General features: G+C 43.1%; 1 protein-coding gene across 3 annotated transcripts in view; it reads left to right on the top strand.

Annotated features, from left to right (window-relative positions):
• Positions 1–2764: 2764 nt before the first annotated feature.
• Positions 2765–21332, top strand: part of MITF (microphthalmia-associated transcription factor) — a 54343-nt gene continuing 35775 nt past the window's right edge. The window contains exons 1-2 of one of the 3 annotated variants that reach the window (XM_009883580.1): positions 2765–2820; positions 9379–9625. In XM_009883580.1, the coding sequence (XP_009881882.1) occupies positions 2765–2820; positions 9379–9625 (303 nt within the window). Of the gene's footprint in view, positions 2821–9303; positions 9626–21332 lie in introns of those variants that run through there. The other 2 variants (XM_009883581.1, XM_009883582.1) reach the window with 2 other exon arrangements.

Genomic DNA, 21332 nt, shown 5'->3' with positions numbered 1-21332 from the left:
CAAATGTTGTAAGCACACAGAAACTATACCCATCTTGGGAAATGCCTGAACTGGGAGTGGTGGGGATTTGGCATAGGTATTTGGGAACAGAGGGCCCTTATTGCTGGATGTGGCTGTACTGAGGATGCTGCTGGATTCCGTGGTCGCTTAGCAGAGCTACCTGATGGACTGCTGGGGTTTGCTTTCTCCGGGAGCCTTGGTTTGAGATTACCCCATGTCAAGAGATGTTGTAGGTTGCATTAAATGGGCTAATCAAGGGAATTGAAGGCCACCTCTTCTGTAGTTTGCCGTTGGGCAATTCCTCCAGTGAATGACTGTCATTTTGCTTGGCCTCAATTACCAAGTTTGTAAACATCAGTAATGCTTTTTTACACTGACAGCTGGAGCTTATCCCACCTTCCTGTCTGTGCTATCAATACCCGAGGCAGCAAGACTGGTACATCTGTCCTGCAATTGCAGTGTAAATATCCAAATGGTTGGTAAAGTAACTTGTTGCTGAAAAGGCTTCTCCCCCTCCACCCCCCCAAGTCGTTCAGCCTGCAGAATAAAACAATCCTCTTTGTCCCAATAACTCTTCCACAAATAGCCAAAAATGTAGAACTATGACCAGTGCTGAAGGACTCTGAAATGGAAGTTTGTTTGAAATGTGTGGATGCTGAGGAAGTCTGGAGAAGATGCTTTGTTAGAAAGAAAAGTTGCTAAAGATACTCCCTGATCTGATCAGGTCCTGTAATGAACAGCTTGCGCTGTGGCTGGAGATTGAAGTGCAAGTTTGCATAATAACTGTCCAAGATGATTTCAATGTTAGAGTTATTGCAGTAATGTGTTGGGGGTTGGTTGTTCCCTTCCACGTAGTATTCACTGCAGTGAGCAAGTCCTACACGCTGATAACGCTGACCTATCACATACCGGGCACTAAATTCATTTTGTGGTTTTCATTATGACTGTTTGGGGTTCTTAATCATTTAAAGCAAATCTTCCATAAACACTTTCCCTTGTGCTCCTTAAGATCCTGTTTGCTCAGCATACCAGAGCGAGGATGTCATCTGCGTGAGAAGAGGCTTCAAGCTGCCTCGTCGTCTTTGGAAAGCGTTGAGTAGCGTTCTAACAGTGGAGTCAATAAGCAGAAAACCTTGGATGAGCGGAAGGGTTTAGGCTGGGAATTGCCAGGTCACTGTAAGCCTCAAGGAGCGTGGTGGCTTTTTGGCTGGGAGGGACTCTGAGCGTGTGAATGACGACTACAAGCTGTGAACACAACATGGTCGAGTCTTGTTTTCTGCAGGGCTGCCTCTGTGAATAAACCTGCTATCCCACCATGTAAGTGATAGATAATTTCTAAACCAAGATGTGATGGAAAGGTGATGTGGAGTCACATCTGGGCACTGTGTAGCTGCAAAGTATCAAAAAGTGCGGTGATCATACGTCATCTTCCCTCTCAGCGACAGTGTTATCTTCTCTGTTTACCCAGATAAAGGAAGGTAAATTCTGTATTACAAAATCAAGAACTACGGAGGTGGTTAGTGGAGTGTTATCTCGTTGCTTTTTCTTTTATCACCGCTTGGTTGCTCTAGCTATCTGGCTTTTTGTTTTGCAAATGTGTGTAGAGCTCTGTAGGGAGGGAAGTACCCATAGATGTGGTGTCTGAGAAGTGGTTCAAAAAGTCTTTGACAAGGTGACTGGTCAGGCTTTCCAGTGAAAGATAAATCCACCTCATACCTTTATGTATTTTGGTAATAATTCTCTAAGTTTGTAATGGCTTTGAAAGTTTGAGAAAGAGCACCAAACCAATAATGACTAAAGCAGTCAGCTACATTTTAAATTCCTTTCACCCTTCATGGAACATTTTTGCGAGCTTGAGGTATTTGTGTGTGTAGGTGTCCTCACCTGCCTGCTCTTTTTCTGCTTGAGGGATTCAGCCTGTTTGAGCAGGAGTGAAACTGGAGAAATGGTATGTACACCTTCACATTGAGTCTCCCTGCTGTTACAGATGTGCGTCCAGCTGTTGTGAGATGCATCTCCAGTGTCAGATGAACCTCCAGTTCACCTAAGTGAACCCTGAATGTGAAGGAGTTATGCCCCAGAAAATAAATTTGGCTTGCACCCACCCTTCCCCTTCGTCTTTTTGGCGATAAAGATCGTGAGATAGCTGTGCTGTTAGACAGTCCTTATCTGCTCCTCTGATGGCATTAATGGCCTGATCACACCCCTTTTAATTAATGAATGGGAGAAGTGCTTTCAGTGCCAACCCGCATTTTCCATTTCTCCCGGACCTGCAGCGGGTTGTCCGTCTGTGGGACGGTGAGGGTGGTACAGCTGCCTGGGCGCGGGTCTGAGGATCACTCTTAGCCCTGCTGTAGTGCCGGGCATTTATTTTATCCGTGCTCGCTGCAGACCCACGCCTTGCTCCGGGCTGTCTCCGTCAAGATCTTGTGCAATACTCTCATGCAGGTGAGGCAAGATGTAGCGAGATGCTGACTCCAAACTGCTGGACTGTTTGGGAGTGCTTTCTTGATATCTGAAGACCTTGTGTGTGGCACCCTCGACCCCCCGGCTTTTCTTCTCCTCGGTAGGTGTTGGATTGCACAGGTCTGCAGTGCTGGCAGGCACCGAGCACCGCTGCCGGTGTTGCTGCTCCGTGGGGATTGGAGTTGCCAGGTCCTTATCTGGAGCCACCCCTAGAGACACGGCTAGCCAGGACGATGCTTGACTCTCACCTGAGGGTCCTCAGCAAAAAGCCCTTGGACATGCAGGGAGGGGGGGAAAGATGGAAGCTGTTAGAGTTCAGATGTTCATGCCCTGCTCCTTTGACAGCTTCTGTCTGTAAGTGGCGCTTTCCCGGAGCGACGGCACCGCGAGCAGATTGCGCGATTGGTTTGTGGCGATGGAGGTTGTGTTCTGGGAATTAAAAATCCTGCGCTTGGGAGCTGGCTGCTGTCTTCTGCAGAGTGGCAGCAGCTGTGGCTGACCGGCTGAGATCATGATGGTGACTTTCAGGAGGGGAAGACTTATAAAATACTCCATGTTTAAAGAATATTATAAATATATATGCATGCATATATATATATATACACATATCCTTCTGAAACTTCATGGCAAGCACCCATTTGGGCTAATGGAGTAACGGAGGTTCAGTTCAGGTATAAAAAGCCTTGGTGCATTATAGCGGTTATTATATAGAGGTCTTTGAGGGTATCCTACGTTTGCAATTATTCATCTCCCTCTTAACAGGAACGGTAGTAAAGGATTGTAAAATGTGACCTTTGCAGCTTCTAGATTGAGCCTCTTTAGTTTTACCTTGTTCCTTAATCTGGTGGTGATCAGGCTTTCCAAGCTATACTGCAAGCTGTGTCCCCAAGTAAATGGGCATTCAAGCAGATCAACTTACGGCATTTTATTAAGTCAACACTCATGCAAAAGCCACCTCCAGAGCTTAATAATTATTTACTGAGTGCTCCTGGGTCATGAGAGAGGTTTTCATTAAGTTCGAAAAGCATTATGTTCAGCAGCTTGTGAAGGTGTGTTTTAAAGACAGGAAGAAAAATGGAAAACTACTAAATGGTGTACAGCTAATTAAAAAAATTATTAGCTAAGGATTAAATGAAGTGTTGTGTTTGTGTCGCTGGTTTTTGGTGGTGGGTTTTCTTTTTTTAAAGACAAGCTTATCCACTGAATTAATTTGATTTGTGATTCAATCCTTAGCTCCTGGGTAGGAGATCTGCATGGTGGATGTTTGAGGTTTTGTTTTTTGGGGTTTTTTTCTTCCTTTCCCCTGCTGACCAGGTGCACTCAGCGCATTGGAGTAGATGGATGGATGCCCCTTGGGCTGCGCGTTGTTCTACAGGTGCAGCCCGTGGTGTAGGGTAAGCGGTGCTGCTGCAGGAGAGCAGCTCTGGACCGGTTCAGGTCGGGATAAGCAAGCGCTGGAGGGAGAGAAAAATGTTAACCTTGATGGTGGAGCAGATGCAACAGCAGGCAGCATGTCTCTTTAAACACGTCACCTTCAATGGCCGAAAACCTCTTTTATATAGAGGCCTGAAACATGGTCGTTGCTTTATTATAAAGGCTGATAAAGGTTTCCACTCCGTTTATGTAATTGCTCTGTCCTTGGCAAGAAAGGACATACGAGGGTGCCAACTGCTGCTTTGATTTTTTTTTTTATTTTTTTTTTTTAAACATTGATACTTTAGGCAGCGCCAGCCAGTTGGCGTGGTGAGCATCGCATCGCTGTAACCCACAATCAATTATTAAATTTTAGGAATGAAGTACAAAGTGCTCCAGGGAAAATGCCCTGGTAGTTTTCTTGTACTTAGAATCCTTTGCTTTATCTGAAGATAGGGGAGAAGAGATTGTGTAGGGGGCTTTTTTGTTGTTGGTGGGGTTTTTTGTTTTGGCATTTGGGTTTTTTGGGGGGTGATCTGGCTCCCTCTGGCCGGCAGGTTAGATGCTGCTGGAAGTGTTGTTGTTTCAGCCATATATATAACACTGGCAACAAAAAGTTTCTTGGGGTTTTACTGCTTGGTAGAGAGACTGAAACTAGAATCTGGAGAAATAAACTTAGTTTTGAAGAAACTTTAGTGGTCATTGAGCAGGATGGGTGTTGGAAGGGGAGCTGTGCGGTGGTCTCGTCTGATAACGGAGAACCTTTTGGAGGTCAAGTGTTTGTGTTGTAATGTTGACAACCTGTCACCTGCTTGCTTTAAAGATCGAGATAGTTTTGTGCTAATATCAGATACATAAATGTGGATGCCTTTCTTTTCTCTATAAATAATTATGAATGGAATAAGGGTAAGACATGAAATACAAGCATGTAAATCCTGTGTTATTTCTTACCTCTGACCTCCGAGATCTGGTGCAGCTCAGTGGATTTCTTAAGGTGCTAAATATGCTTTTCTTGGCTGATTTCTCTGTGGACTAACCCATTAACAAACAGTTGGCGTGAATGGAGAGCAACAGCCTCCCGTGTGTGCCATTTCTCCTTACAGCAGGGCAATCGATTCTGCCAGAGCAAGTGGTTTTGAAAGCACTTTTTTTTAAAATGTATTTTATCTGATTCTTGTTCATCTCTGTTTGAGGAAGCTTTGGGCTTGAGGAGTTGGTCTGTGGTTTTAATTATTGTAATTTTTCTAAGAAACCTTACATTGGAGGCTTCTCTTTTTTCTTTAAAAATAAAGAAATAAAATTCTCAACCAGTAATTAAAAAGCAAAGCTGAATTAAATATTTTTTCCAGTTCAAAATTTCCGGAGAAGTTTCTTAATGCAAAAGAATGGTTGTAAACCAGACAACTCATCTAAGTAATACATGTGAACCAGAGAACTTGTTTAATCAATTTATATAAGAATCTGAAAACAAAATTGACCAACAAAAGATGAATTTGCCTTTTTGCCCAAGGAGACAGAGATAAAATAATCAGTACACATCTGGGAAGGTAGATTAGGCTTTAAAAGGTATGGTCTCTGTAATGGCTTGAGTTGATGGCAACAAAAACTTGATTTTAATCTGATCAGTTGCTTTTTATTATGCAACAGCCATCTGCATTATAACTTACGTATGCAGTAACTAACATTTCCCAGGCATCTATGCAAAGGATATATAATTTAAACTTATTTAATAAAACATTATCACTTCATGATTAATTGAATTGGCACATGACACTCATAACTAATAACTCAGTCTGTATTACACTGTGCTTATTAGACTACTAATGGATAACCAGTTTAATCATATGTCAATTAAAAGGATGAGTTGGTTTCATTTATTGCAATTAAATCGTATCCATAAGCCTTGTTTGCAGGAAGTATCTAAATCCCATCATGTATCAGTTGTATCTGTGGGCTCTGTTACCAACTCCACATAATCTGGGGGTGAATCAGTTCACGTATGAGAGTTTTGAATCTGCGTGTCCAGGTACTGGATTGTACCGTGGTACAATCTTCTCCCGTGTACTGGGAGAAGATCTGCCTGTGCAGCAGCACGTAAACGTCAAGAAGCTTTAAAAATAAATATTTTCAAAACTGTCTTGATGAAGCCTTTGACACAACAAGATTTTAATTGCTTTTTTTGTTGGAAAACTGAGTTTCTGACAAAGCTTATCCTGGTTGCTCTCCGGAGGGTACGTGGTGATAAAGCCCAAACAAACCCTCTTCTGTTCCATCTTGGAGCTTTGTGTGGAGTGTCCTGCGGTTGAGGAGAGGGGCAGACGAGGTGGGGAAGAGAAGCTGGGCGGGAGGACGGTCCATGCTGTGCACGGAACAGGCTTAGGGGATGAGATACCAAAGTTTCAAACAGTTTTCCACATTTGACCAGTGGAAGGAGTGCTGGTGTGGTGAGACCACCCTGCCCGCGGGAGGAGCTTTATAGCCCCCGGGGAATAAATATCGGGGATCCTGCATGGCAGGAGCTGTCTTGCGTTTGTCCAGTTTCCTTCGCAGTGCTTGTGGCAGGAGCGTGTGGTCAGGCAGGCAGGTGTTGTGCAGCAGCTTTTATCCCAGATAAGAGTTATTTGAACTCCAGTGCGTCGACGGCAGTTGCTGCCAGCACTGCCTGCGTTCAGGGCTTGTGCGCCTCTCTGCTGCCTAAAATCATAACATGCATAAATAAGAGAATGATGAGAGTGATGTGTGTGCTGAGCCCACGGCTCTGTTGCAGCTAAGCTGGTTTCTGGCTTCTCCTTTGAAATGAGGATGAACGGGACCTTTGATAATCTCCTCTCAAGCTTTCTTCCCTGTCGTCTGGCCACCAAAATCTGGTGTTCGGGATGTACATAAGATCAGACTCTTCTTCCCCTTGTTGGTGGCTGCTCTTGTTCTGATACTTCTTTAAAAAGTACATTGCATGACCTTGCAGTACCTACCTAATTACATCTAAGCTATTTTTTCCAGTGAACAACTAGAATATTGAGCACAATTGGAAGAGAAATAAAACCTGGAAGAGTCTCTGCCCTTTGGGGAAGACTTTTGGCTGAACAGCATTTTCTGGGATTATTGTTTCTTTTAAAGACACAATATTTTTGAAGGTTTTGTTGACACTTTTCTATGAACATTAAGTAGAGCCCGGACTGGTCTGCAGGAAGCTGGCAGGACAGCTGTGGAGCTGTTGGTGTGAGTGGGAACAGAAATCGTGTGAGTGAGATGATGTTCCTGGCAGGGGGCTGTTTGAAATGCCATGGAAATCATTTCTGCTTCCTCCTCCCTCACATTCCCCAAAATTTTAGTATATAGGAAGGTTCTTTTGAGATGGTTTTCAGCACACGTAGCTTTGGTAGGCAGAGAAACAGTTCAAAATGAAAGAAGGTGTGCGGAACTGCCGGGTTACCAATTTTGCAGCATTAGGTATCTATAAAAAATGCCAATAGCACACAGATGAGAATCCTGCTTACAGGATACAAAATAACTTTTCCTCAACATGAGAAGAAGGAAACCTTACTTAAAAGCAGCATTTGAGTGCCTTTTTTTGCTCGTCTTCTACAGTGGTCTCCAAAGTTTTTGCTCATCTTTTACAGTGGCCTCCGAAGTAGGGTGTGCAATATTTTTGTTGGGCAGAAAGAACATATTAGCACTTCAGTAATACATTTACGTAATTCATAAATAAATAAATATACATATATAGGGGGTGCAAGCTCAAAACTTCCCCACCCCCCTCTCGGTAGCAGTGCATGATCAAAAAAAACTTGGGAGACCACTGATCTATAATTGGAAATAAACCATCTCCTTGGTTTGGAAATGGGCAAGTGGTTCAGATGTGCAGCCAGGAAAGACGCTGCCGAGTTTAGATGTGAGAATGCTTCACCCTTAATTGAGAGAGTGGTGTTTTTTACAAGTATCGCAGTTGATGACTTGTCTTGAGCAGCTAATTAGTGCGATTATTCCACAGCTGCATTAGTTTCACCACAAAGGTTTTCTCTTGTTTTATCAAAAGGATCAGTGTCTTTGTGAATGTTTCAACCTGACAGGTCTTAAATAGCAAGATGGTCCCCTCCCTCCCTGCCCCCAAAATGTGGGCTCTGGAGAAGCCGAGTTTGATCTCTTGGGGGAGTAAGTGTGGGTTCTCCTTTTTCATTTCTACTCTGAACTGTTTTCAACATTGGTCTTAAACAAAGCCGGAAAACTTCCAGCGGCGCTGGCTGCGGTTGCCCAAGCACGAGTAGCTCTCGGTGCCTGCGGCCTCCAGGGCAGACCTGGGAGGGATGCTGGCTCCTGGACTCCTGTGTCCCGTCAGCATCCTGCAGGTAGCACCGGAGCCAGAGGTGGGCTTCTCAAGAGCAGTCTCCTTCTAGAGCGGGAGGGTTACTGCCGGCTTCCCCAGGCATGGACCTCTATCATTATAGACTAACGAGCCCTTGCTTTCCATGGGCTGATGGCAATCAGCTGCAGCAGTCAGAATCACAACCCAAATATCCTGAATTATATGCACTGTAGCTCTTCGTTATATGGAGTTGTGTATTCTTATCCACTTCCAACATCTTTCCCTCGAAGGATCTGCAGCTTTGTGTTTATATACACTAATTGCTCTGCCTTATGCTACAGAAACGTCTTGTAAATGGATTTGACTTTTGAGGGCTAACAAAATGATGGGTGGCTTCAGAAAGCATCCCCACAGTCCATGGCAAAGTCCCACGGTTTTTCCTGTGCTGTCTGGTAGGAAGCTCTGCTTGCCAATGGCTCGCAAATAGCTCTTAGGTGGTGAAGCAGTGCAGTGTGCTGGCCTGGGCCAGCCTGATGCGCTTTATAAAGTGTTACTGAAATAAAGCCGTTATTGTTGTTTATTCCTGTATCTCACTGCGCTTGGAAGATGCTGGTAGGCCTGAAGTGGGAGTTGGGGTCTTTTTGGGGGTGGGGGTGTGTGTGTCTGATTTCTAGCTATGAAGACTTTCAACACCAGCAAATCCAACCCCAAGCTAGCGTTTTGCAGAAAATAACTGAAATTTGTTATGTTGTGCTTTCAGGGGAGAGGCAGATGTATTTTACCCATTTATTTATTTTTGAGCTACATCATTAGACCTGGACTATTATCTATACCTATCATTAGACTTGATACAGTCCTTTGTTATTATTTTTTTTTTTAAAAGGAATGTGCTTGCTTGCTGCTATCTATAAAAGCATTTGTTTTTCTTGTGGATGATTGCTGTAAAAATTGAAACGGCAAATAGCTCTTTCCAGCTGGCTATTGGCATTTGGAAATGGTTAGCTGCAGTCAACTTAAGGCAGCCTAATGTGGCTGTTAAGTACCTGAAGTAGGTCGGCTCCAAAGTCCCCCTCGCACGGTGCGGCATATCCTCACCCATCCCGCCCCACGTTCCGGTGTAATTCTGCGAGCTCCGACCGCTGGAGCCACCATCCCGCTTGTGGAAGCTGAGCTGTTTCTCTCTGGTCTTCCCGCAGCAATTCCGAGCATCCTGGCGCTTCCAAGCCTCCCTTAAGCTCCTCCAGCATGACCTCACGAATCCTGCTACGCCAGCAGCTCATGCGTGAGCAGATGCAGGAGCAGGAGCCTGGGGAACAGCAGCAGAAGCAGCAAGCAGCCCAGTTCATGCAGCAGCGAGTACCCGTCAGCCAGACACCTGCCATCAACGTCAGCGTCCCCACCAGCCTGCCCCCCGCCACCCAGGTACCCATGGAGGTCCTCAAGGTACGTCGGTCTCTCTGCCTTTCTGTTTAGGAGCTCTCGCTCATCTAAACCTACTTTATTTAACAGGGATGTGGTTATAGGGATTCTCGGCAATGAAATCCTGCAAATAAGCTGCGCTCTGGCTTGATTTGCAGCTTATTTTGGTGTCCTGGTAGCGAAGAAGGAAAACCGTTTTTTAAAAAGTTTGTGCAACTTTTGTTTTCTTTAAACTTGGAGATCTAAGGAGTTTTGTTACAAAACTCATGTTTCCATCATTTTCCCTTTGGAAAACATGTCTCCGTCTTTCCAGTACTTATTGTAATTTCTTCTTTTTGAAAGTAACTATATATTCATATCAATATTTTGGGTTTTGAAAGAAAACAATGAAGTATTTTTGTAAAATGGAGTCAAAACTCATTACAAAAGAGCTCCTCAGAAAGTCTTAATTTGAAATACGGGTGAGTTTCCAGCCTCTTGCAACAAGCCTCTGTAATCCTTTTTTGCTTAAATGACTTGTTTGCTATTAGTAGCTTTGGATTCGTTGTCCTACTGGAAACTGTAGGAGCTTGTTAGTATCCCTCTGTCAAAGGGGATGTAGCTTGCTAATTACTCGGAGGAGAAACGTGAACAGCTACAAGAAAAGAGATAATTTCACGCACCAAGGAAATCCAAGTAGAGTAAAGCAATGTGAAATGTGTGAGTAAAAATGCGAAACATTTTGGAGAAATTTGCTGACATATTTCACGAAAATAAAATTTTCATTAGTTTTGAAGAGTTCTCTATTTGCTTTGTGTTATTGCTAAGTCTTTTTATTACAGTCCCATGTTTGGTAACCGCTTTCAGTCGGTAAGCGTACTCTAACCAGACAAGTTAACTGAGCTTGGTTACAATACACTCGTAGTTTGCTCATCGCTGTTAGATATCAATGATACGTATTCAAAGATTTAGGTTTAAAATAGACTTGCAGGCTCAGGATTTCGAGGCAGTCTGTGTGATGGGTTTATGGAGGAAATGTAGGGTGCTTTTATGTATTGAATCTGCATTATGGTATTGTGTTGACAGTGCCAAAACTAATACTTAATTGGGACACTGGGGTCATGCTCAAGTATGGGCTACGATCTAGGAGCAAAAAGGCAACAGTTGAGCTTTGAATTGCTTTTTAATGGAAATGTGCATATATACGTATATTAAAAATTGAATTATATACTCTGAGTGTGTGTGCATGTGCATACAGTAAGGAGTCCGAAATTGAGTGGGAAGAGCGTTTTTTTTAAGAGCGTTTTTGTCTGATGTTTGTGCATTACCCACAGTGTTTGTGTATAACAAATTGTTAAACTGGTTTCCAGGTTATGACACTGTAGTTATAATTCAGAGCCAGCAGATGTGTAGGTGCTACGAAATAGGGTTTTTTGTTTGTAACGCTCTTAGTTAACTAAGCATGTGTTAGATTTTTATATCCTTTCATCCTAATATGTCACAATGTGAATTTTAGTTGGTTTTTTTTTTAGCCTCTCTGAAACCTTGTAGGAAAGCGTTTATTTTCTAATGATATTTTACCATTAAGGAAGGAGTGTAATGTCTTGAAGAAGCATCGGCAGTTGTCTGTATTATTCATTTTACAATTGCCTCTTTACATGAGAGAGGAGGGGAGGCCGCCCTTTATTTCAGAGGACCAAACTACAGAAGATGCTGCAGCTGAGAGGTGATGCTCAGTTATTACAAAGGGGGTTACTAGGAGCTGGCTTCTCATAGGATTTGCCTGCGGATCAGAAACCTGCTGCAGCATTGCTAGGGAACTTCACGCAAAAGACTTGAACCTGAATCCTCGTCCTCCAGGGCTGCAAAAGAATTACCTGTCCCCTGCTCCCTCCTCCCCTGGAGGAGGGTCTCCTGGGAAGGGGGAGGGCATCTCCTCTGGTCATCTTTGGCCCAAACGGTAGCGTGCATGACCCTGTAGAGCAACAAATGAAGAGAATGTACGCTTAGCTGGCTCGTGAATTTAAAGTAATACCTGGCAACGTGTGCCTTTTGGCAGCAGAACTGTGCATTGAAGGTGATGGTTGTGTTTATGTGAGCTACCTGCTGGAACAAAACGATGGCTGTCTCCTCACTGCCCGCGTTTACATACGTAACAGTCAAAATTAGCAAAACCAAGTCCTCTTGGTATCTCTCTGTGCATGAGAGAAGAGAAACTGCTTTGCATCCTTGTTCGGCTTGTGGTTTTGGTGGGTGAAAAGAGCTAAAGATTCACCCTTTTACCCTTGCTAATAGAAGTGGATCAGTTCTGTATAAGAAAAATAGTACAAAATACCAGGCTTGACGTCATGATCTTCCTGAAATCCACCACTGATGCTTCAGTGAGAGCAGGATTTTGCTGAGAGTTCCATGTAGTTTTAGTTGTGGGTTGTTTTTTTTTTAGTTTTGGGTTTTTTCTTTGTGGGTTTTTTTTTTAATAGGTTGTTTGGCTCAAAAGAGGAGATTAACAATAAATCAGGATAGGATGTCCCTGGTGCCGATACGCTGCAGCCAGCTCTGCCTGCCGTAACGCTGTGCAAGTGACATCATTTCCCCGCAGCTGCTTTTTACACTTCAGTTGTTTTTTAGCTGTAGACAAATTTTTCCATATGAGCTGTACAGAAGTTTTAATTAGATAAATAGGGAACTAAGTTAGTAACTTTATTATCCAGATGGTCTGGATTTTGTGACCTTAAAGAGTAAGACAGACAAAAAGGGGATTTTTACACCTTGAAAATGTTAATCTGCCAGACAACCGTCTTTAAAAGAGATCTTTTTGAATATTACTTCGCAAACAAATAATAACAAATGTAGGAGCTGATTTTGTTGGTTTTTTTATTTGTTTTGCTTTGGAACTGAGCATCAAAAAATCCCTACTCCAAGCCTCTTGAATTTGTCAGTGTTCTGTTTTTAATTACATTGTGTGACTTGCTCTTTCTCCCATATCTCGCAATGTGAGGAGGAGAATAGTACTGGCATGTCTGAGGATGGTAGTTGGGAATGACTGGTTTAAGAAGAAGCCAAAGGTGTTAATGAGCTTGGATTTTGTATTTGGTTTCAAGATGTTTAAGGTGTTCATTTAGAAACAATACAGAAAGGAAGAGAAATACGTACAAATCTATGTCACATTGTATAGGAATCTCCAGATTACATAATGTGGTATCCTCAAGGCCATATGAATAAATAGAATTTCATTTTCTTGAGTAATGACTTATTGCATCACTTCTTTGCCTAGTAATGTAGCTTGGCAGGGTAGGAAATGACCTGTTGGAATTCAAATTTTGTGTTGCTTTGTGCAGCCCAGTTGAGAGCTGGACTAGGAGTAGGTCTAAGGCATTGGAACAGTACCTCTTTGAATCTAATCAGAAAAGGAAGATTTCTTAGGGCTTTTGGTTACCCTTCTGCAGAGCTTCACAGATGTACAGGCTGGTTTATCATTAAGCACCTTCCCATCTGTCTCCTGTTGGTGGCTGAGGAGTAATGCTATAGAGGGATGTCCCAAGAGTTTCTTTGCTTCTACTGCAGTTCAACTTCTTGTTCTGCCTTGGAAATAGTCCATCGTTGGAGTAGTTCCAGTCCCTATCAATGTTGGATCAGGATCTGTTCCTGAGGTACAAAGTGAGTTTATATTTTTATTTAAAAGAGTTAACTTCTTTGCGAAGAGTTCATCTTAAGATGTCTTCAGTGTTTTTTGTTTGGTGGGTTTTTTTTTTTTTATGGAGTATCTTCTTCTGTACAGGTGTATTGTGGTTCTGTATACTTAACTCATATTAAGAAGCTGTTCTTTCTGTTCTTGTTGACTGCTGTTACTCTCTTGTCTGGTAGGAGTTCTTATCTGTGGGAGCAGAAGCAGCGCTGCAGATCTCAACTTCAGTGTTCTAGAGCTGATCCCTGGGAACCAGTTGCTGCCTTTCTGTAAGCAGGGTTAGCCCAGGACTGGAGGAGGTCATGCATCAGGTCCCTGCCTGTAGTCACTGAGACCTGATGATAGGTTAGTCCTTTCACTCCTCAGTCATCCATTTGCAAAACAATACTGCTGTTAATCTCATACCTTGTGGAGTTAAATTTGTTAAAGGTGGCAAAATCCTTGGCTGTTAGAAATCAAAAGAATACGCTCTTGGGTTGTAGTGAAGCTGGTCTGTTAATGAGCTTCCCCATAGCTATCTTGGACTTCATTTGTTACTGTCTTCCTGCTTGGTATCACAGAATTAGCTTTCCTCCTGTAGTCCTAGCAGCTGTCTGTTGACAGTTATTTAGGGAGCATCTCCTGTTGATGTGATATAGTTGCTGGGTTCTGCTTTTCATGTCTTTTGTGACCCCACTCGCCCGCTCCCAGCCTCCTTTCCCACCAAGCAACTTGCGGGATTCTCGTGAAGTGAGTGATCTCCTGCCTGCCGAGTTACTGGCAGCAGCAGGACAACTCCCTGCCTCTCTGACAGGCAGTGATACCCTTGCCTCGTCTATATGATGGGTTTCAGGCTTTTACGTCAGCCCAGGCAGCTGATTTTAGGATTTTTTATTTTTTTTTTTTTTTTTTTGTTCAACAAGCAGAAACGCCAACTTGTATAACCAGAATTTTACATAATATCCCTCTGGCATCTTCACCAAAGCTTCACTGTAGCAGTATGGGTATGGGGCTCACCACCCTTTACATGCTTTTAAGAGACACAGAAGGAAAAGGGTTTTCCTTCATCTAAAACATGTAAAAGATCCCAGGGAAAAAACGAGGAATGACTTTAAAGGCTGAAATTACCACCCGTTGTGCCTTGTTGCCACAAACAAGGCTTGCAAGATCCTCTACTTGTTTTTTGCTTTAGTCTTTGAGAAGTTCTGCTGATAGAAGTAGTCAGACCCGAGATACTGATTAAGGCTTACCTTTGAAGATTGCTCTCTTCTATTTTTTTTTTTTATAAGTCCACTTGTCTCAAAGTAGCCTTATTTACAGAATTTGCAGTGCTCCAGAAAGTAAACTCGCTGTAGCAATTCAGAGGAGTGGGCCGGGGGAGGAGTGGGGACTCACCTGTTTGCTTATAGAGAGACTTTGCAAAAATTGAGTTGAAGCTATGCTGTGTGGTTTTTATTGCTTTGCCTGATTTCTGGATAAAGTTTGCTGTTCAGAACAAGCATAACACAATACCTTAAGTACTTTGGACCTGCCTGCCTGAAACACAGTGTGGCATTGCAGAAACTGCGACTGGCGTGACCCGGCTTGTGTCCCCCATGGGAGGAGAAGCACTGGAGCATCCTCAGGAGTCAGGAGAGGGGGCTCAGGGCCAGCATCAGCCCACAGAATTGCAAATCAGTTCCTTTGAAAATATTACCAGTTCTTGCAGGATTGAAAACGTTACCAGTGGGCAGCTGACATCTAGCCCTCTGCATGTCTCACCAAGCAGATGCAAGGTGGAAAATTGAGGGTGAATGATTCTTCCCTCCGTCCTCCCGTGTTATTTGTTGGCATTCCTCAGTTGGTGCATGGATGCGACGCTTGTGCTGTCGCGTTTTTAATGTGATGCACCAGGTTACAGCACAAGGGTTGATGGAAGCCTAAGCTGGATGTGTTGTGGTCGAAATGGTGTGGTCCCTGTCCCAGTCTGTCCCAGCTGCTGCGTGCTAATGCTCCTGAGGATGTGGTTGGTTTACATCCCCTTCCTCCCAAGTGCTGTCACACCAAATGAATAGCACAGTAAGAAATCTGCTGGACTTCTCATGTCTTTTCTTCCCTCTTTGTCTGCCATTGGGGAATTGAGAGTGTAACTTCCATTTGGCACAGGCACTGAGATGGGAGATTCCCGAGAGACCCACGTCGGATGCTGCTGCAAAGTACAGCCTCGAGGGCTGGGGTGAGAACCCACAGTGGGTGTTTGCTGCGTGAACCAGCATGTTCCTGCAGTGGTTGCAGATGTCTTTTGGACTCTGCATAAATGCTTTGCGGGTAATGAGATAAAAGCAGGTCTCCTGACCAGCAGATAATATAACAGGTCCCTTTCAGGATGCTCACATCCCCTTCATCCTTGTTTCTGGAGAGTGAGTGAACGGTTCCCTTGCTCCAGGGTATCTGGACAAAGCAGGTCCTGCTTTGGTCATCTGCACTTTGAGATCTCTCCTCTCTGGCCATAGGGTCTGTGCTCCCTCGTAGCGCCTGCCCTTGCTTATGGGGCAGTTCACCTCAAAGTGCAACATGTATGTAAACACACACATACGGCAATATAGGCTACAAAAACATCTTTAATATTTGTTATTAACAGATTGTTAACAGTGTGTTTGCATACAATAATGTTCAGAATATGCTGGATATCTAAAAATTGATCTGCCACTAAGGACGCCACGTAGAATTGCCCCTGCTGCACTGCCTAGGTCGGTGTCTTCATGGTAGATGTTAACTGCTCTTTTGGTGCTAGAATTACAGCTCTTTACTCTTTACTGCTGAGTCTTGTCATTGTGGCCTTTCTTCTTTCACCTGGGGCCCTAAACAAGCTGAAAACTTTTATTTTCAAAGCCTAGAACCAGAGACTGTTTACTGGATTTCTGCTTTTGCTTTATTATTCCAAGAGCTTTTGCCCATCTCATGCCATTATTGTGGGCTGATCACTACTGATACCGGGGAGAGTCTGTTTGTCTCTTCCTTAATGCCATCCCATTGCTGTAGTTTGTGCTCATCTTTCCCCTTACAGCAGCTCTTTCTGTGTCGACAGGAGTGCCGCGCTGCAGCCGTGCAGTTTGGAAGGGGGCAGGCGACCAGGCTGGCCTCTTGCCTTCACCCTCCTCTCATTGTTCATTCAGATTTTTAAATGCGCCACCACGATAAGCTCTTTGCATCAGATACCCTGTATTTCTTCATTTTTAAAATGCCAAGCATGCCTTCTGAGTGATGCTAATGACTATGGACATATATCAGAAAAATACCTCATCCTACTCCTTTTCCAGTGTGCTTATTACAGAGAGTGACCTGTAATGGTAACGCAGCCCTGCCTAGCAGAGGAGCCTGGGCAGTTAGCAATAGTGTTCTTGGTGTAATAATTAGCATAAAACTTCGTTGTATAGGGGACTTATCTCACGGTTCTGAAGAACAGGAACAATGGGATGTCAAGATAAACACGCGGTAGCGTCTGCTACAGCAAATGTGTGTTTGTCGACACACTTATCTGATTAAAAGTTAATTTAATCTAACCTGACAATGGTAGATAGTAGTGTGTGCCGGTACGTTAAGTAAGCGTTGTGTGTATGTGCAATTGAGAACTTAGACAAGTGATTTGCCAGACTGAGTCTTGGTGAACTACAGATAGAACGTTTAAACTAAGGTTACTTACACTCAGTGACTCTGGTATAAGTAACTTAAGCCTACAGCAAATTCCTCATAAAGGAAAAACTCGAATTTAACTAGAGAACCACTAAAGCCTGCCTTGTCTCCTCAGCCTTCAAGTAAGTAAAAGTATCTCTCAGGCCTTAAACTTTTGCTTGCTTAGTGGGTTGAAAGCTATTCCAAAACAAGCACTGGTGCTTGATGTCTGTGGTTAGTAATAGAGGTAAAATGTAAACTCTTGCTTAACACCTAGGTTATTAGACATTAAAAATGCATGGAATTCAAGGGGGCAACATACTTCAGCGTACAAGTATCTGACTGCTTGACTGCCAGTGCAAAACACTGCTTTCACCCTTCGTCCCAAATGTCCTTTTCCTAGGGATGCAAATAGGTGTGTTGCTTAGCTCTCAAGAGAAACGCCGTTGCTGCTGCTGATGTCTGATCTTTCCTTCTTGGCTCTTCAGCTGTGGTCACCGTGGCACAAAATACGGCTCCCAAAGTTGTGGGACGAACTGTGCTGCTGGGAGGCTTGGGTATTCCCTGGGCAAACGACACTGGGAGCAGAGTGCACAGGTAATGGAGCAGAGTGGGAAGGAATCTGAGAAATTGCTCCTTCTCCCGGAGCTCTTGCCCTGCAAGTTTACAGTAGTCACCTGGTAGTTTGAAATAACATTTTTGACACGGAGGAAATAAGGATATATTCGCACAAAATGATAGAGGCATCCAGAGGTCCAAGATCTGATCGCCTTTTAGAAGGTTCTTAGTGGTTTACACCGTAGTTGGTGGTCTCGAGGATTTGCTGTCTTCCCGCAGGCATGGTAACATCCACAAAGTTAAGAAGAGCTTGCTAAGGTTGTTCTGTTAGGGCTTCAAAGCACTTCTCTTTTTTTTTTTTTTTTTTTTTTTTTTTTTCTTTCCCCCCATCCTCTATGCTCTAGACATATTATCTGATGGCTGAGTTACCAGACCTTGGGAAAATGGTGGTTCACCACGTGTCAGTGGCTGTTTCGGACCTGTAGAAGATGAGTTAATCTTCCTAAAGATTTGTAGGTGCCCATAGTTGTGGGTATTATAAGCATTGATGAGGCTCCGCAGCCCACCAGCTAACAAGTTTTAACAGCTTGTATTAAGTCCTTTTTTGGTCAACGTTAACTTAAAAAAGCACCTTATTTGACTTCTCTGGTTGAGCCAAGGACGTACGAAGAGGGTGGGTGCTGGTCATTGCAGTTGTGTTTGTCGACTCTACAGCTTAATTTGGCAGAAAACAGCGCCTGGAGCCACACGCAGAGCTGGAGAGAGGGGGAGTTGGGTGAAGGTCTAGGGAGGCCTCTGCTGACACCGTCGGTAGATGTTAAATTTTAAATGTGAAAATTTAGATCTGCTTAAAGTAATCTTTCGGTATTAGGTATACTCACAAATATTTCAGTTCTTCAGCTAGTTTGGCAGCATTATTCTCTGAGATGCTGAACCTGTGTAGTGAATGAATTCAAAGTGACAAGCTGGAGACATTCCTGCCATTCAAGAGAGGCTTAAGGAATTTCTTATTGGCTGAATTACAAATATGTAGCATTTTGCCCAGCACTGCATGGCAATTTCAACCTGCCTGACCGTGACAAGATTAGCACTTTTCCTCCCCTCACCAGCAGTGATACTTTTTTTAAAAAAATTAGATTAAGAAGTACCAGGCAGAGATGCAAAAGCTTGAAAGAGTAAAAATCAGCCTTACCTTGAATGATTCTGTCTGTCGTTGGATTGGTTCCTTAATTAGCCCCATGTCCTTTAACCTCTTGAGAAATAAGTAAGGGATAAATTTGGGGATAAAGACAAAGACGCCCGGAGATTTACCACACACCGCTAGGTAATTCATCAAGGAATGTTGGTAATTAGCCCTGCCTCTTTCCTTTCTGGCTCATTTAATAAAACTGGTTGATTTAAAATAATGCCTGCTGGTTCATTATCAACTACTTTAAGAGCCAAGTTATGAACTTGAAACAAAAAACGGTATTGTGTTGTCTGTAAAGGACCTGGCAAGTGCGTTTGGTTTTGTTTTTTAAAAAAAGAAATCATTCAGTCCCGTCATTGGTCTCCCCAACTTGATAATTAAATATTACTTTGTTTGGATTAACATTTGGCTTTTTAGGTGTATTTATTTCTGGTGTCTACTACTGAGAGGCAGAGAGGAGGAAAAAGAAATCCAAGATCTTGAAGAGGTACATGTCAGATTGTGTTAAGAAAGCATGGCCTGATGGAATTCAACTGAATACGGACTTTACAATAGTAGTAGTCGTCCAGTTGAGGACATGGGTAACTGCTTTAACGCTTTATCTCCCAGAAATGAGTGCCAGCTTCATGTCTTGTTCTTTGAGCAAAATAATCCGTTTTAGTAACGCATCTCTTTCGTGCTTGTAGTGGAAATTGTCCCTGAATTGAGGACAGAACTCATCTGGTTTGTATTTGCTTAGGAAAGTACTCATGCTGTGTTCTTTCTTTATAGATAGGAATAACATTACTCACAATAAATGAGAGGATCAGGGTAGAACTGGATCAATACACATCTGCCTTTGCACTTTTCTGGGAGAATATCTCTGTATGGCACAATCCAGTTTGAGTTTGTTGCATCAACAGTTGCTGGTCAGCAGATCTGGTTAGGTCTGTCTGTCTGACATTAAGAATTAAGTTACTATTACTGTAAATCTTCCTTTAATAATTAATGTCAGACTCAGCTTGCAACAATTCTGAAACTGTTGTGGGCTGGAGGAAAAGCAGGCTGTGCTAGCCTTCTGCTTACGGCGGGGCTTGCCAGATCTTGAATCCCTTAGAAGACTTTTTGTGAACCTCTTCTAACTCATCAGTATCATCTGGGGCAGGATTGGATATAGTTTCAGTGCAAGTGAGAAAAAACATCCTCCTCGCTCGTCTTCCATACATCCCCTTTGCATCCCCTGGGATGGTGCTTATTCTGGTGGAGCTTGTGGTTGTTACTTGCCACTGTGTGCCACCAAAACTGCGTGTCTGCTTTTATGTGCTTGGCAGATTGATAAATTAAAAAAAAAAAAAAAAATAGTGATGGCCTTTGTGGAAATATTACTCTCCAAGTCTTTAGTGCTCAGCAATTCTTTTGTGACCAACTATGAAAATATCTTGCTGCCTCCAGACGCTTGCAGAGAGGGCGCTGGGGTTTTGGGGTAACAGCTCGATCCTGCTGGCTGTCACTAGAAACATTTCCACTGGATGCCGGTTACCCACTTGTTTATTATTTTGAGACTTCGTAATAAACTTTTGTAGTTTAAATTGACTTAGAACTAGATATGTTTTGTCCAGCTTGCAATGATGTGGAGCAGAAAATTGAGTATCTTTTTTTTTTTAAAAAAAAAGGAGGGGGGGGACGGGGAGGGGACACGGGACACGGGGACGGGAGACCCCCAACAAACACAACTCTACTTAACACCAGTGTTTTTGCAAAGTTCGAATGTCCACGCCAAATTTGTCATGTCCTCAACTTGTTGAATATCAATAGTTGAAGTTCCAGCTAGTTCTTTTGAAAATTCTTGGGTAACTTATACAATTCAAGACGACTTTTATTTTATTTTCCTTTTGAACTTGCTTGTGAGCAGCACGCGTTTCACCATCAATATTACAGTAATGAAACTAGTGCTCGGAAGCACTGAGAACTCATTCAGGTACGTCATTCACTGCGTTGCACTTTCATGATCTCTCAGCAGATGGCATTACAGTTTCCAAGAGCGTGTGTATTTCTTGGGAAAGCTCTCCGCTGCTGGGAAAGCCATCTTTCTAGACTGTTCCTTTCTCTGATGAAGGCTAATACTCAGGTGTTAAACACTTTTGACACATTATTCTGATCGCGTTGTTTGCTTGTGTTATTGTATTTTATTTTCACCAACTAATATCCCAGAGGTAACTTGAAGCCATTAACCATTAAATGCTGTATGTAATTGTTACTACATGTGAAAACCTATTACTGCTAGAAAGTCTGTGAAAGGCAGGCTGCCTCTTTTAAATAAACCTGCTACTGGCATCCAGTAGAAGTAATAAACTTGTTCAACAAGTAAGACTAGAGTGTTAAAAAAGCTTAAGCAATGAAACTGGAGTGTGTTTTCCACTGAATATTCCTGATCCTTAAAGCTATGTAAGACACAACTGTACTGCATTAAATTGTACCCCCCCCTTAGTGCTTTGTGCTACAAATCCTGATTTTTGTAGACAGTGTGAGCTAGTGAAGGAAAAAGCATTTGAAGAGGTGATGGCTTTCCAGAAAAAGAGCAGTAAGTATTACTGTATTTCTAAATTAATTTGGCTTACACAACCCAGAAGCCATTAGCTGTTTTCAGGCAACCACCTACTTGAAGCCCTGGCTTCTGACAACAGCATTTTTGTTACTCGCTCGGCCGGAAT

Source organism: Charadrius vociferus, unplaced genomic scaffold (assembly GCF_000708025.1).
Source record: "Charadrius vociferus isolate BGI_N301 unplaced genomic scaffold, ASM70802v2 scaffold324, whole genome shotgun sequence".
In the NCBI taxonomy this organism is placed as follows: domain Eukaryota; kingdom Metazoa; phylum Chordata; class Aves; order Charadriiformes; family Charadriidae; genus Charadrius; species Charadrius vociferus.
The sequence above is the reverse complement of the archived record's forward strand: the minus strand, read 5'-3'. Positions and strand labels throughout refer to the sequence as shown.